The sequence below is a fragment of the Dendronephthya gigantea genome, unplaced genomic scaffold, assembly GCF_004324835.1.
Source record: "Dendronephthya gigantea isolate DGI-Jeju-01 unplaced genomic scaffold, DenGig_1.0 000043F, whole genome shotgun sequence".
NCBI classification, from domain to species: Eukaryota; Metazoa; Cnidaria; class Anthozoa; order Malacalcyonacea; family Nephtheidae; genus Dendronephthya; species Dendronephthya gigantea.
The window spans coordinates 1,613,595-1,631,296 of NW_021163053.1; the positions used below are offsets into that span (position 1 = coordinate 1,613,595).

The 17,702-nt window shown below is 36.2% G+C and overlaps 3 protein-coding genes across 3 annotated transcripts; 1 reads left to right on the top strand and 2 right to left on the bottom strand.

The window, feature by feature from the left end:
• Positions 1–8,874: 8,874 nt before the first annotated feature.
• LOC114527042 (glutathione S-transferase P-like) lies at positions 8,875–11,647 on the bottom strand. Its single transcript, XM_028548618.1, has 5 exons — positions 11,297–11,647; positions 10,754–10,801; positions 10,114–10,200; positions 9,455–9,675; positions 8,875–9,407 (listed from the first exon to the last, which is right to left on the bottom strand). The coding sequence occupies exons 1-5, from the start codon at positions 11,601–11,603 to the stop codon at positions 9,258–9,260; spliced, it is 813 nt and encodes a 270-aa protein (XP_028404419.1). The 5' UTR covers positions 11,604–11,647; the 3' UTR covers positions 8,875–9,257.
• A 326-nt stretch (positions 11,648–11,973) lies between these two features.
• Positions 11,974–14,883, bottom strand: LOC114527169. The gene is made up of 9 exons (XM_028548803.1): positions 14,687–14,883; positions 14,413–14,511; positions 14,276–14,337; positions 13,874–13,983; positions 13,585–13,762; positions 12,918–13,493; positions 12,639–12,787; positions 12,424–12,545; positions 11,974–12,170 (listed from the first exon to the last, which is right to left on the bottom strand). The coding sequence occupies exons 1-9, from the start codon at positions 14,761–14,763 to the stop codon at positions 12,062–12,064; spliced, it is 1,482 nt and encodes a 493-aa protein (XP_028404604.1). The 5' UTR covers positions 14,764–14,883; the 3' UTR covers positions 11,974–12,061.
• Positions 14,884–15,085: 202 nt separating this feature from the next.
• On the top strand, positions 15,086–17,558 carry LOC114527074. The gene has a single exon (XM_028548665.1). It carries the CDS (start codon positions 15,105–15,107, stop codon positions 17,145–17,147), a length of 2,043 nt encoding a protein of 680 aa, XP_028404466.1. The 5' UTR covers positions 15,086–15,104; the 3' UTR covers positions 17,148–17,558.
• The last annotated feature ends 144 nt before the right edge of the window (positions 17,559–17,702 follow it).

The window sequence follows — 17,702 nt, forward strand, 5'->3', positions numbered from 1 at the left end:
TCTGCAGATTTTGAAAATCGTGGTTATACAGCAACAATGGCACCACCATCTTACGAGAATGCTTTACAAAACACGGGATTCAACACCGATAACAATCCCCCGCCTCTTTATAATCTTAATCTACAAACGTTTGTAAATGATTCTTCAACAAATGTCAATGACTCTGGTCGTAATAATTTTGCGGTTAATATTTCTATCAGAGGATCCACCATGTTTAATGATGACTTTCCGCCATCGTACAGTGAAATAAATAATTCAGGTGACAATGGTGATCAGCCTCCGTCATATGGGTCAAGTCAAGGTGTTGAAAATTTGGATGATGAGCCACCGCCTTATAGTTTAGATGAAGGAAGACCAAACAGCCCAGGAAATGAATCCAGGAGCAACTCTTTCCCAACAGACCCAAATATTCCTGAAGATTCTTCTTCAACTAATGCAACTTTAGAATACACTGCCACAGAAATGATGGATAATAGCCCTGAGAACAGGTGAAAATGAATAATAAATGCATATCAGGCTATAGTCTAAAAAGAAGGAAGATTTTGTATCATCTAAAATATCAAAAACTACAGTCGTTTGGAACTTAAAACATATTTCTGGCTCGATCAACTTGTAAAAAGAGAATACAAAATCAGTATGATTCCCACGAAGCTAATATCAGATGATGTTTCATATGTGGTTGCTCTATATCTCTTTTGTTTCTTTTCTGTCATAATTATCTACTATAAGAAGAGTCGAAGCGAAATACTCGGGATTAAAATATTCACCTCAAAATGTTTATGTCGGACGTCATTATATATAGTCAACTTGAAACGCGACACCCATGCAGTAACCGGAGCCCGACGCGAAAACTAAAATTTGGCAACGTGAATGGGACAGCGAACGAAAGTTGTAGCAACAAACATGTCCTTCAACCAATCGTGCTGCCAGACCTCTAGTACTGACGATATTGACTTTGCGCAATGTTGGCAACAGTATGCAGCTATACATCTACAAACTGAGGCGGATGCAAAAACTCTCATGGACTAAAGCCGCGTTTACGCTACGTGTTTGGACCTGGCGTGGACCAGGTTTAGGCCTTGGTGTGAACGTTGTTCGTCTGTATGGCCTAGGCCAGGCCTGGACCTCGTCTGGAGCCAAATGATTTTTGTAATGTGAACGGGCTTTACTTAGTCCTGACCAATTTTCAACTTAAAGTGCCTATACCATGCATGGTTGCGGATTTTGAATATATCAAAAGTTTAAGGTATATTTTAAAATACAATTTATTATAAAATTTTGCAATACATTTTGTTATAAAATTTTGTCTCGATGGATTTATTAGCCTATAAAATTACCGGACATGACGTCAAATCGGGAATTGCAAATCAGTTTTCTTTTGTTTAAGTTGGTCCAGGCCAGATCTAGGCCCCTGGTGTAAACGCGGCTTTTGAGAGCCACGCATGACAGAGACAAGTGGTAACTGTCGGTCGTGAACAATCGATGATCCTGTAGAGGGCTATCATGCACTTTTAGAAATAAGCATGCATGCATACATATTTAAAAATAATATTTTATGTTTCGTTCATTGTTGTTATTTGTGATTTAAATCCATTTGTTGTCATCTGTGTACAGTGTGCATGTTGTTTATAAACAGTGGACCGAATGCAAATGTTCTTGTGGATGAGAGAAACGCCAATATTTCACGAGTTCCTTCACTAATTGAATGGTCAGTTTGTGTCAAATCAGTGCTTTAAAGTTGTACCGTAATACTGCAGAAATCCTATAATAATAGTTGTCCTTATATGACCATGGCTTCATTTTTAAAACTGGCAATATCAATCAATACTCTAGATCATGGCATATATGACATAAACTCTTGTGCATAAGTTGAGTATTTTATAAGAGATTGAGTGTTAATATTGCTTTCAACTTCCCATAAGGCCTAGCTAGTATATTTCGAAGGTAGCTAAACCTACAGCAAGTTCATTCGCAGATTTCGTGATTCCCATGTACTTATCAAATTTGGCAATCACAATATTTCCTCTCCGCAAACAATCAAGTCTTTATTGCGGTGATGGTAAAGGAAATAAAGTAAAAAATTATTATTGTTGCTGCGGGTTACCAAGGAGAAGCCATTCTTCTGAGGGTTTAGCACTTGTACACAGGAACTTATACAATTATAATATTTGCCTTGAGACCAACGCATTCTTCTTTTCTGACAAATCAAAACTTCTTCGCCAGAAGTACCTCATTTAGTATTCCTCCACACATCATTGTGATAACATCATGAACGTGTTATTACTTGTATTGGTATTATTTTCCGTTCCAACAGAAACCAAAGTTTGCAGCGACGATCCGTTGAATGAAAGAGTGATCTTTAGTTGTCGTGAACGATGTTGTGGTATGGCAAGACAGTGTCTACCTTCGTGTTTAAATGTCACTTGTGAGACTTCAAACGACTGCGACGACTTGACTTGCTGCGATAATAAATGTCAGAAAACATCATACTGTCCAAGCAGCAAAAAAACACCGCTTACATTATGGTTATCAGTTTGGTTGGCCTGTGTCGCACTGGTTGTAGTTATATTATTTGGGTTTTGCTGGTGTCTCAAGAAGAAACGTGGACCACTAGATCCGACAATCAATACTGAGATATCAGATGCATTTCTGGAAAAAGATGTGAGCACAGTGAGCTTAACAACAGTTGTAACATGGACGTCAAAAGACAGTGTTCTTGCCTAAATATCGTGTCAAAAGTTCCCGACTCATGGCATGCCATCATCGTGCCCTTTAAAACACGATTTACGCGAACAATACATCTCTTTCACTTAACACCTACCTACAATCATGAAGTGAACAATCAATATCTTTTTGTTTTTTATATTCTATGTTTTCATAACTCTGTAAGGGCGATAACATTACGAAAAGGCGAAGACAGTAGTGACTGAAAATTTTATAAAATACGTATTTTTCATGACTGCTGCTGTATGTATTGTACATACTACCAAGCGATACATTACACTCGTTAGGGTCGTGCATTAGGGATACATTACGCTCATTACGATTTATATATTAAACGGGGGCTTTGATACGTAACTAACCACATACTGAGAAACGGCACAACATGTTTACACTTTGATTGATGAAATGAAAGGAACAAAAATTCGGTACAAAATATATAATACTTTGGATGATAGAGTGGCAATAAAATTTGGTCTTAAAAAGTTTAATTATATAGCTGTAAATTTTATAACAAGAGTCAAGACGCAATTATTTTCATCTGATATTTTTTTAAATTGTCTATATACACTTAATTTTAACAGTGATCGTAAGCCAATCGCTGGGGGTCGAACTTGTTCCACAGCATCACATTTCTGTCGCTATAATCACGGATCTTTACCGGCAGATTTTGATTTGGGATTTTAAGACCGTGCGTTTAAAAATATACCCGCTACGACGTCTACATATTCTAATTGCTCCTCCTCCTAATGTAAATCATTGCTATTATGTTTTCCCCTTTATTTCGTCGCAAAAATATAAATCCTTCAGTGTCTTTGCGGTCCAGGACACTCGCCCTATCACACATGCGAATATCATATTACTATATTCGCTACAAAATTAATATATTTACAATGGCTATCTGCATGAATCATAAACCATATCGATTCTTATTTGCCCACGTTGAAAAGAATGTGTACAAACATGATCCTGCATTGTATGTGAATACCACAAGTACAGCTAGTAATATTGAGATGTCTGCAGATATGATCGTATAAGATCTGCATGATATTGTATCATTTAAGAAATTCACGCGGGTACCGGAATACGCCAAATCGTGTTTATGCCGTTAAACCAGTTCAATGGTTCATGCAAAGATGTGGGTGGGTCGGGAGGGGAGATTAACCCGCAACAATATAAGATTTTACCATTCAGCTGATCCCGTTTCAACACTTCATGTTTACCATCTACACGCATGCATATTCAAATTTTGCATGTAATTTATCACTTAGTCTGAAGATGCCGTCATCTTTCGTGAAGACGAAACATCACTATCATTTTTTTTTATACTTTAAATTGTTGGAATTGTCTCCATATATATCACCATTGAAAACACGCGCCGTTATAGACTGGATCCGATTATCAACGTCGTCGAAAACCTCCGTTTTCGCCCGTCCACATGCACGTAAAGCGCGAAAACGTATCCGGCGAATACGTGTGGACGGGGCGTGCATATATATTGCAATATATTGCACTGATGAAGGCCAGGGTTAACGGACCGAAAGCTTTGCAGTATACAAACACTTACGAGGTTCTTACGTGGTGTACCTACACGATAATTTACTTATTTGATGTCGACCACCATGCAAAATTACAAGAATATTAAACTTGATCTTGTTTATGTGATATATATATATGCTGATGAGATTACTCTCTCGAGTTGAGATCGAACATAATTATATAAGTGCGAATATGAAGCATTACACATTCGCATGGGATGAAACCGCAGCACTGTGGTACGTTTGCTCAAAAAATCATTCTGACAAACAAAAATCACTGAAATCGAGATGCTCGTCAATATCTCGGGTTCCACGTGATGTCATATAGATTTAAGTGGGGGTCAACTCAAAATCTAGCAAATGCAGAATTGGCAAATCAGAGTCGTGTATTTCTGAGTTAACAAGAATTCAATTATGCAAAATGTAGCTAAAGAGTTTTATAAAATCGGCCCCTGGTTTAAAAATGTAATTATTATATATCACGCATTTAAAGTTGTCGAGTAGTAGTTTCAGAAACTACGCAATCACTTCATCTTGAAGTATTCGATAATTCTGTGGATACAGTATCGTCCCCTTGGCTAACGCTACAACATGAACTTTCGTTATTCAATAATTCGGCACCTGTAGAGGCTACCCCAGCACCTTCAACATCCGAGTTACGGCAGGTAGGTGTAGATTGTTCACTGTCATCCTCTGTTTCGGAACTGTTTTCTTGCCCTACACTATCATTACCAAATGCAAAAACTTCAGCAACTCTTGAGGATGCTGTAGTGTTGATCAGTGATTCGTCTGCGGGTATATTACTTTGTGATTCTTCGTCTAAACTATAAGGCGGTGGCTCTTCTTCCATATTTTCAGCATCCTGACTATATGACGGAGGCTGATCACCATTGTCACCTGAATTATTTATTTCACTGTACGATGGCGGAAAGTCATCATTAAACATGGTGGATCCTCTGATAGAAATATTAACCTCGAAATTATTACGACCAGAGTAATTAGTTGAAGAGTTATTTATTATAGTTTGCAAGTTCAGGTTGTAAACTGGAAGATTACCGTCAGCTGTTGCTTCTCTGCTCTGTACAACACTGTCGTAAGATGGTGGCGCCATAGGAGTGATAAAACCATAATTGTCAAAGTCTGAAACAACAAATGGTGGCTCATTGTACACTTGCTCTTCGGTAGGAGTTCTTGGATCTTGTCGTTTGCAAAGTTTCCGTTTGCGACACCATTGACAAGTTCGAAATAAGGCGAGCAAAAAAAATAAACTGACTATAGCAATACCTACGACTCCCCAAGTGGTTACGGGTAAGCAATTCTTGTTACTAGAACATTTGCCGCTACAACACGCCAAACCATCACAATCAAAATTACTGTCGCAATTGAAATTGACACACGATGTGGAACACCTATTACGTCCATTTCGCGAAGTACCACAGCATTTAGGATTCGAAGATGGGCATTTACCATGGGTACCAGGCGATATATAACATTTTCGGCGGCATTGGGACGTGAAAAATCCATGAAATAGTATGAATAACAGGAGAATGGCACGAACATACATTATACCGTGTTAAATTACGGCTTAGCAATCCAAAGGATATTCATTATCAATTGACAAATATCTGTTCAATCAAACCACAGGCATATATCCCAAAACATGACAACAATGGACAAATTAACGCAACCTCAGGATAGAAAACTTCTATCTAGTTTGTATTTAAACTCAACTGGTCTTCTTGTGATAGCGTTTAGTGGAAATTATTTCAAACCGAAGAACAATACTTCTTGCATGACTTCCTCTTTCTTCTCATTATAATTTTATCAAGACAAAAGAGTTCCATAAGATTACATATCATTTAAATTTATGTCGTGACTTTATTATACTGTGTAAACACTTTCATCGATATCGTTATCAAATCCAAGATGATTAAGCAGTTTTGTATCTTGAAAGCGATTTCTACCCTCGAAAATCATATAAACTGAGATAGTTTACACAAATATATACTACACACACAACACGTCACGTCATGTGAATTTCGTAATTGTTTACAGCTCGTTTTGATGGAAATGCTAATATTTAATTGCATGTGGTTTACCGGTAACTAAACAAGTTAAGGATAATTTAAACATCAACACTACCGTTGTCGGAATTACGAGTTGTTCTACCGTACAGTATTACCTATCATTCCATATTATATCTGAATCACAGCAGAATATAGTCCATATACATATTGATCATAGCTATTGTTTAGTATATGATAACATGTTGCGAATAATGAAGTCTATACACTGCCTCCTCCACAGTTAATTTGTAAATACAGTGAGAAAAAACTATATATTGGCTTTATAAGGTACTTAGCTTTTAAAGTGTTTTGATCAACGATACGAATGTTATTAGTTATATAGCCTTGTTTTTAAAAGACAGGTGTCCCAGGTGTTGCAATGTGCCTTTGGACGAAGGATGGATGCCTTAAACCAATTTCAAAGCACATATAGGCATAGATTATTACTGCATTGCTACACACGAACGCTGCTAGGGCATACAATACCTGCTGCTCGCGATTATGCATAGGAAGTTAAAATTACGCCTTTTTAAAATAGTTTATGTTTCTATAAACTACAATGACAAAACGTGTATGAATTTGACAAAAGACAGCCTCTAACTTTGCCATAAAATCCGTGGCGGGCATCATACATGTTGACGTCACAGTTTGTCATGAGGTCCCATCTTAGCTGAACTACACTGAGGTTTCTGCTTTTTAAGAAAACAAACCGAGTTTACTTTTCCTTGTTTTCTAGTAACTGCTTACAATGCCTATCGTAATATTTGGCGCCTATTCAGAATACAGTAACGGCACATTCGGTGGTACGCTTTATACACATAGAAAAAAGCCAGTCAAAACCGCTATCAGACAGATCTTTTTAGTAAAAAAGTTTAATCTGAGGTATAAAAAATTGCCAGGTTCTTTTATGCAGTGGGGTTTACTGTATAGCACTCTTGACATGAAATAAGCTACTGATAGAAATTATTTTTCGTGTTTTTGCACAGTTGTCGAAGAATGCGTCTTGAAACAGCATGTACGTATGTACCATAGTATATATAAGGAAAGTAAATACCGCACGCATGCGCAAAGAGAGAGTATTGCCATGACAATGTAAGTCTAATAAAGTGCTCACACCATATTTCATCGGTTCCCACACTTACAAATATCGAATGAAATCAAGTATTCACCGCCACACTTCTGTCAAGTATAATCCCATGAGATATATAAGTCGAACACGGTCGGGACATAATCAACATACCATTTTTCTTCCACTACAGTGTGTTCTGCAATATACATAAACTTCCGTTTTTTTCATCACCGTGAAATTTCGGTAGTCCAGAGATAAAACCAGGATTATCACAAGGAACAACAAACACAGATTGATGTATTCGTTCTAAGCTCCTCACATCATCGTAAGATTCTTCAGAATTCGTGTCATTTCGATGACGACGAACACAACGTGACACGCAGTACACAATTATAAATAGAAGAGCAAATGCCACAACAACAAATACAATTGCTATGTCAATAACTCCAGGCTGATCCTTTGAACTCATGCCGGAGTATCTTCCAAAACAATTATCCTATGACTATAGGCAGTATATAGCAATCGTAATGGTAGAAGAATTCGGCGCTCCTTGTATATATTTCAAAAATGGATAAGTGCGAGATATGACAGAACGACAATCTGAGAAATCAGGAACAAGCCATGCCAGATCCAGGAGGTGAAAGACATCAATATTTCTTCAATACAATATGAATATCTCTCATCGCAGAAGAAATCCTTACAAATCTCAAAGCGTTGGGACTTGGGTGCAAATTTCGATGTACCTGATTGTTAAGAAACGTTTCCTTTAAATTATACAACCGCGATATTTAGACATAAAATCTCAACAATGTCGGTTGAAAATCCGAACATCCCCCATAAATGTAATTTGTCCCTATATTATAAACATATAAAGCAATATACGGTCTATGACTATGAACGTCATTATAAACATCTATAATTTGCATACGAGGTCTAATTTTGCAGTTATTAAAACACGTCGCGATTGTAGAAAGGGAAAAATGTTTCAGCCGTAAGATGGTCCGTATATAATATGTTGAATATAGCTGTGAAAGCTTCTTCTGCAATTATTTATTTCAATGTTTATAGTGAACAAACATAGCACAAAAAAGATCTCACATTAAACATGTGAATTGCACGTGAAAAGCACGAATGTTAGGAAACTGTTGCAAGCGGTAAGCACGTGTTCAGCATGACACTATATATAGAGGCTGTAGTGGGGGTATTCGCTTATCCCTCCTGGAATCGAAATTGCACAATTGCACGTGATTTATGCCATTCGTTGAGAGGGAAACGAGTAGGAGTCCGAATTTCATAGTGGATAAAAATAATAGCAGGAATTTTTCCTCATAAAAACTATAAGGACGTCAAATTGGGCATATTTTCAAGTTGGGCATATTTCCCAAGCAAGGAAAAACATAGGAAGAAGATTATAGGAATCGTGTTTCGCATATTTTCAAGATAACTAGTTATTCCTATCGACAGGGGGAGGGATAATTACTCCCAGATTAAAAACTGTTTCGATGATCTTGAAAAAGATCATCATGAGAAATTTCCCGCTAAGCGCCAAACATGGTAACCCTGAGTACGACGATAAATATGGATGGTTGTGTCTTGTGACTCTGCCCCCTCTAAAGTTACTATAAATCGTGCCACTAAAGTTTAGAGTGTTATTTAATAGTTTTTCGATAAAAATGTTTATTATTTTGGTGTTTTATAACTTAGATTTACATTTTCTGATATTAGAATGGTCTGTGTTTAATTTAATAAATTGATCAATCCGACAGGGTTGACGTTCAAAACTCATTGCTCAACTATTCATAGTCGATGTTAACGATACTTTACTAGACGTCTGGTTAACTTATTTAGCTACATCAGTCACGTCTAGGAAGTCTTAGTTTCAACGACTGTGCGTGGAGGATAAGGAAGACGATATGGCAAGCGAGCAGGAGACACTAGATATTTTTGAAGATTAGGTCGTTGAAGGAAGGTTTCATAAAAATTCTTCAACTTTGGAAAGTCCTCTAAGATATCCTGTTTCACGTCAGGTCCTGGAAGGTAATTGGTCTGGTATGTTTGACAAACTCGGTGTTCATATCAATAAGTTCAAACATTATGTAATCTATCCAGGTTGAATGATCACCAATAAAATATGACTGGTTACTTTCCTTTTCGAACGATGACGCGAGTTTTTCAAAATAACCCAGCCATGTTGGCAAGATATCAGTGACATAAGAGTTTCTCGATGATATTGAAAAGTTTGGATCATAAAAGACTTTGTTCAGTTTCATACGAAGATCCTCTGCAGAATTACAACAGAACAAGTTCAGTGAGAAGTCTTGTAGAAAGTGGATTATGGTAAAAAGTATTTTGCTGTGACTAATTTTGGCAACTGTATGCAACCTGTTTATGTTAATTTATACTAAATTGTATAAATATGGAATGAATATGGAATGTCTTTTGTCACTAAGCCTTCTCAAAGCATGGTTATGTTCTAATTTCAAAACAAATGTTTCGGTTTTGGTGGCTAAAAGTATTGAAATAAAAGTCAGCCAGTAACTGGCTAACATTTAGGACTTTGCCCCCCCTCCCCAACTCCCTGATACACTCCACAGGCTTTGATCTCTACAAAAATGGGCTTGAAAACCATAAACACCAGATATGGAACATTTATTAGATCACACAATATTAATTATACAATAATATGTTCAATAAATAGGATACAAATCACTGTACTTACCTGAACCTAATGCAATAACTTCACATAAATGGTAATCATCACATTCACAATCCATACCCAATGAACGACCAATATAATGAACTATGGCTGTCAAGAAGGACATGAAGGGTAAGGACAAAATAAAATAAAATTGATTCAATACCAGCTTAAACATTTTCAGTCATTCATGTAATTTTGGCTAACTGGGTGGCTAATTGGGAGTTTCTTCAAGCTTAAATGGTAAAAGCATGCTGATTACCTTGATGGAGGACTTGCAAGCCCCTGTTGTAGTTGTACACTGAACAAACATACATAATACATTTAATGAATTTTGTACATGCACTGCCAATATTTTATACAATTTCATACAAGTTAATTATTGTGATTATTGTTAAATATTGTTGTTAAATAAAGTTAATTATTGTTAAACTGCATAAAAAATTTCTATTTAAATGTAAATACATTGTTTTGTGACAAGTCATTATAAACTTTAACCTTATAACCCCCTCTATTGAATGTATAAAATAATCACTAATAATCACTATTTTGATCACACAACCTTGGTTCTATCTATATTAGACTATAAAAGCAACTAGCATATTGCTGCCAAGAATTCAAAGCAACATGGTTATAGGTATAATATTAATTATATTATACATACCCATGCTTTGGACAAGACTAAAGCCAGACTTTGTTGTGATTGCAGGAACTAAAATTAAAATAAGAAAAACACTTTACAAAATGATGGTTGGAATTGGAAAAGCTTTCTGCTCTGTATACGCTATACCAAATGGGAATTCTTCATTCACCATACCTTCTCTTGTTTTTATATCTTACTCTCTTTTAGTTGCTTTACAAGTTTTTATACTTGGGTTTGGTGTTAAGTGTTGGCATTAGTTTAATTAATTAAGGTTAAAGCAAGTAGTCCAGTCATCCAGGAAAAAAATTATCAATGATCTGATTAGTGTGATCAACATTTGCATTTCTATTGCATTTCTGCCACTCTTACCTAAATTGGTCAGACTAGGAAGAGGTGGAATATCATTGAAATAATTATATTCTTAGTATATTGTTTATCACTTCAGATCAGTTAAATTAAACCACAGAATTTAGCCACAAAATTGGCCAATCGCCTGTAGACATGTAGTACGACTGTAGGAGTTTTATACAACTTTCAACCTGCCCGGATACGACCGAGTTATACCTTGTCCAAAAGTGAGTACCCCATTCTTAATTCCGGCCTTCTTAATTTCCACCCACTCATCTTTATTGAAGTTAACTTCAGAGTAAGGAATGTTATTATCTTGTAAAATCATTCGAATACTCTCAGCTCGACCACGTGTTTTAAAATATTGCAAAGTGAGTTCTTCTATATTTGGTGCAGAAACGCAACCATAGGATCCGAAGATCGCTTTATCTAGGCTGTCAATAAGAACCTTGGATCGCCCGCTGTAGTATAGAGCAATTATTGCAGCGATGAAACCAAAAATTAACTGTGTTCCAAGAGCCATGGTTGACAGTTTTGAAAAAGAACTCAGAAATGAGACATTGGAGACAATGGACAATAGTACTGACGTCAGTACGTCAGACTTTATGTGGTAACCGCTGCTGCATGCGCATGCACTTTACAAACATGGAAAAAGCTCATTTTCAATGACACAACCAGGGCGCTTGACACAACTGCACAAACTCAATCATTTCAACATTTCCTTAACATTGTTTTCAGACTCGAGTTTCATATCTCTAAGCCCAGGGAGACCAGGGAGAACAGTTCGGAACTGACAGAGCTATCCGGTATGAAAAGAACTGGATCTCTAAGTCTAAGTCTAGGACATACAGGGCTCGATACAGGGCATCTAGTTCCGTTTAAGCTTCCTGCTTCAAAGCACTGGATTAATACGAATTACAACAAAACACCGAAATATTTATATAAATTTGACAAATTGACATTTAAAAAATATTTAATCTTTTAATCCTCGGCCTCAGGCTCGGGCAAGGAATCTTTAACCACAGCTGGGAAGGTTTTGCTTTCACAACACAGAATAGAGTAGATTGTACGAAACAGAGAAACGAATGATCTAGAGCAAATATAAGAAATGTAAGAATAAGTGAAAAACTGATTGTTAAAAGTTGCAGCACAGCAGCAGGGTTGATTTAATGATTTTTGCAGCATCACACTTTAATATCTAATTGTATATAAATGGGTGAAGGGAACAAGCTTGACGAGTTCATCAGAAAATTTCGGAAATTTACAACTGGGTATTCTGGACGATATCACATCGGTAAGATGACCAAATTAAAACAAGGCTTTGGATCAAGAACAACGCTTACTTATTACTTGTAGGACACTCTCGTAATAACGGCAACATTGTCTCCGCAATCTCTCTTCTTAACTGGATTTGACTAGCCATGATCTTAGCGTCATAGGATAGTTTGATCAGAGTTCGCAGTTCCTAAAAACGATCCGTAAAAGAGATTCAATCCTTTACAGTAAAAATGAGATCTGAGAAGTAGGAACCAAGTCACTGCCAAAAATTGGCATATACCTGTATATCCTGATACGAAAAGCATCCATCTACGTCTGTTTTTGAGAAGTCGTTTTTGAAGTTTAACTTGCCATTCACTATTTCATGTTCTCCAAACGATGCGACATTGTGATCAGGTAGTGGACAATACGTGCTGAGATAATCTAAATCTGTACGCTTACTCGTATTAGCAAAGTTATTCGAGGTAACTCAGCCTGTAATCCTAGCAAAGTCTGGATTTTCGACTGGTTTTACTAAAGAACAAGTATCTCGTAAATTTCATGTATACTTTTTACTTACTTTTCTTGATAATTTCAACGTCATGGTTCAACTGTTTAAATTTTAAGTCTGTCGCTCTCCAAGCTTCCAAACTCCCAGATGACTCGCTTGCACAATGCATACGCAGTGCAATTAGCTTTATTTCGCTAAGAAGTCCATTATATTCCTCCTCAACTCTGAGCATCTCTTCTCCCAATTCAAAGAAACTTTGAAGGTTGTTCAGAACGGGATGAAATAGCTTCTCAGTTTTCCCAATAAATTCTCTTTCACTTTCCGTTTGTGACAATGTCAGAGCTTTTCTAATTCGTCGCAGAAACGCTTTATGTTCTTTACACGTTTTTTTAAATTCAATTGGCATAGTCAACGTTCCCCCCTTCTCCGAAATTAGAAACTTATCATCTACCAAAGCTGTTTTATTAATGTCCATTTGCTGTGTTTTACGGCTAGATGTGTCTTCAGTTAGACCTGAAGGACCAATTTCACCCAGGCGTTCTTTAGTCTTTTTTGTTTCAGGAGGTTCAAGTTTTGTCGTTTGGACTTTCTCTGGTCGTCTTGATGCGAAAACGTCTTTGTTTATATTTAATGACCTTTTAGTTCCTGGTATAAAAATAAAGTTAAAAGGCTTATCTTCACAAGAACCAGACAAGGAGTCTCTACAAATACTGAATCTCTTTTTTTAGTTAATTACCTGACCCCAGGGTCTTAGCTCTGGCTGGTTTTGTGTAAGAAGCAGAATAAGTACTCCTGGCTGACTGTGGTTTTTTGACAATTGGATATGTGATTTTTGGTTTGGTTTCCATTGTGCGAGATGTTGGTACATTGGATATCTTTGAAGTGGAATGGGATTTCTTGTTTGGCTTTGTCATCTGCGTATCAAGCACAGGTTTTACAAAACATTGGAAAAAATAATATGACCTGGTAAGATGAATTTCATCCTAGAAATCTAATTTAAAAATAGAAAAGAATTTTCCAATAACCTTTTGTTGTATATCTCTGGCATGTTGAGCTTTGGCCAAAATATCATCCAACATAGCTAATTCTTCTTTTTCTTTTACATTATCATCATCAGTGAAAGGACTAGGCACTCCTGAATATACATACAAATAAAAGATATACAATTTCTTAGAACTGTGTATATATTACCTTTACAATTATATATTAAAGCCCATTTACCAGACTTGGAGCTTTGCAAATAACAGGAAGTAGAAAAATATTATGATATTTTTATGCTAAGATCTGTATCATAAAACAACACACTATAGTTCAGTTGTTTGATGGTAAGGATAGAATGATATAGGGAAGATCTTCCTTATGGATTGCAAAGATTAACCAGTCTGGCCTATCATGCATTACCATATGAAATATAAAACTAGCTATACCATCATCATTTTTAGCAATTTGATTGTCGCAACTGCCCATTTCATTAACCAAATTACTAGGCCTAAAAAAATAAAGGTTGCAATTAAACATTTGCAAATGACTTTATATAAAATGATAAATGTTTTTAAAGACATACCAGGGATTAAATAATTCCCGACATTGACTACAATGTTTTTCTACTGTATCTCGCCTTTGCTTACACTTTTCTGTTATTCTTGAGATTTCATACTTTAATCTATATAGAAGTAAACGTTTTCTACAGTTTTATTGGAACCAAATCAGGTATTCACTATTCAGGTATACTTATTAATTTAAATACGGAAAATGGATATCAATTTGACGTTAAACTGATGCCTAACTTTCTTGACCTACAACATGCAAAAATTAAAAAAAAAGAATTCACAACGTACTGACGTGATTCTTTACATATATCCTCTATGAAATCATTTGTACTACCAGAATCCTGGATTTTCATTTTGGCGGCCATATTGGATTGATTGCATTGACCACTGAGCTCTATAGGAAAGGTTAACAAATTTCAGTACGTTCAATCACGGGTGATTTTCTCGAGACTGAAAAAATTCACATTTAAAAAACGTCAACGAAATAACATTACCATATTACCATGTTGGTAAAATTAATTAACTCTCTCATGCATTATTAATTTAAAATAATGCTATTTAAATATTTTAATTATAATAGCATGACGCAAGTGAGTCGTAAATTGGAAAACATCGTTAACGTTACCATGCATGAATTATTCTGTTAGATTTAAAAGCGGCAATAGTATTTAAATGAGAAACCGACAACAGAACAGTCACGAACATCATGTCACGAACATATTTTTATCACCTCTTCTGTTTCAATATACTTTTTGTTTTTTCTAAAAGCTTGTGTTGTGAGACAAAATGCTCGCTTTTTAAAAATGAAAATGATTTGTCAAAAAAGTTTCAGCTTTCTCTCGCAGAAGAAGGGGTACGGATTGTTTATCTGAGGTTAGATGCTAACAATGTCAGCGATGGCTACAACTCAATGCATTCAGACAGAATAATGCACACAAGATGGACTTGGGCACAAAGCAACAGTGAACCACTCCTATCGGTGTCCTACGACTATGATGTCTTGTCACTAGGTCTCTTAAAAAACCAAGTAAAAGATCTCACTTTGGAGATGACACTGGCGCAAAAGCAATGCCTGGAGGCTTCCAATTCAACATTTCGCGACGAGCAAACCGCTAGAGCTTTGTTGAACATTACAAACAAAAAATACAACAAAGATTTCACAGTTAAGCATGATGTTGTCTGCTTTAGATTGCTGCGAGAACACTGGTTTGGAATTGGTAGTCACTTTAAATATAAGTGTTGCAAAGAGAGGCCGCGGGAGAAAAATAAAAATGGAACTTCTATTGATTGCAATGTCCCTGTTAACGAAAGCAGGTGGCTAGCTGTTTTCAATGCAATATTAGCAATTTTGGTAACGGTTACTGTCTTATATTGGCCATGGATTTTTTATTTGCTACCAGACTCTTTTTTTACAACGATTCCAGTTCGTGACTCCCAAACTCAAGCGGAAGAGGGAACCGCATGCAAGGCTACTGTTGACACAATATCAGCACGCAATACTTTCCTGCCGTTGGACGATTTTAGCCCAATTACACTTCAAACACTTCTTCAAAAATTTGGAGATATGTACCCAAAGAATATGTTCGACATACGCGTGAAGCTATTTCTTGTTTGGTTTGGTTTTATTCCCCTATTCTTTTATATAAAATTACTCCTTTACTTCATAATTAAAGGCGATAATTTCGATGAGACCTCATCCAAATTGCTATTTCAAATAGCCGATTTTTATCTCTTTGTCTTCAAAATGAAGAAACCTCTTGTATACGTGTTGTTTATCATGCCGTTCTTTGTTATTCCTTGTCTTGCGATATTCTTGGTGCCGACAAAGATCGGGCATCAAAGTGTAATTGAAGCCAACAAGAAGTCTAAGGAAAAAATTAAAAGGCATTTGAAAGTAGAAATTTTAAGGATCACAAATGTGCTTCTACGGGTGAGCACATGTAACATTTTTGGTAAATTTGCTTGCTGTAAGACATCCATTGCATCCTTATGTTCTGTTGTGCATGTGTTAGTTGTTTTTCCTATATGCACGTTAGTTGCGGTTGTCTTTTCAATAATCAGTTCAATTTCATGTTTAGCGATATTCTCCCCATATTTAGTTTTTCTATGCAAATTGCTGCTATCCAATAAATCTTCCCTCCACTACAGAATATTTATGTTCTATTCAACTATAAGCGCGACAATCGTCGTGACGTTCTCCTGTCAGTTCGTCGTCCGAATGTTAGGTTTTGTGATAATGGGGATCATTCTAAATGCTGAGTATGTCGTACCTTACCTGACGTTCGCTTTTGTTGTCACAAGTAACATTAATCATTGCATCTGTAACACTCAGAAAAAATATAAAGAGCTGAAGAGTATGATTGCCAGGCCGTTCAAGACTTCGAAAGACGACGATACAATAAAAACAATACCAAAGGAATTATTTTGGTCTGTCTCGAAAAAAGTTCTCCCCATTTCCAACGAGATCTTTCTACTGGTTGGACAAATACTGGCAATTTTGGTATTTCTTTCTATTGCACTAGTCGCAATTCTTCTGTTCAACGTAACATACGGTCCGTCGGCAATAGTATCAACCATTTCAGTCTTTATAAGTGGAAAATTTTCAGAGCTGTTCTTTACGAGAATCACATCTGGATCAGAGTTTGCTGGCTGGGACAAGATCGACTTAGAAACAGAGATTACATCAGAGCTAAAGGAATTACACCCCAACATTCCAGCGCATATGGAAACAGAAACCACCGAAATATAAATATTCGAAATATGGATTACGGTTTTCCGAATATTGGTTTTTCAAATGTTTTTAAAATGCTCGTAAGCAGCATAGATAACAAACAGAAATATGCATGTGTACCCGTAACAATTATAGGTAAAGAGACGTTTGTTTAAGGATACCAAGGATAAATCTACGTTGTAAAAATCTACAGAGATTAAAAATCAATGGGAAAGTACCTTATCATACTCTATAGAAGTGATTGTCAAATAGTAACTGCAAGATATTTGGAAGAGATATGTTATACCTGTTATCACAACGGAGAATGTTTTATATACTTGGTAGTGTCACTAGTGTGGCTTCCTATATATAGCTTGTGTATTAATTGTTGTACATTACATTGTCTGTTATTGAAACTTGCCCGTTTTTTCGATGAATCGGAGAACGGATTTGTCAGACCCTTAATTAGAAAGAAGCTGTATATTTAACCACAGAACATAACTGCGAACTTCTATATAACAAGTTCAGCAGAGTTGAGTCAAAAGGTTGAGGGGATCCTTAAATCCTACTGAATATTTAAATGATAATACTTTT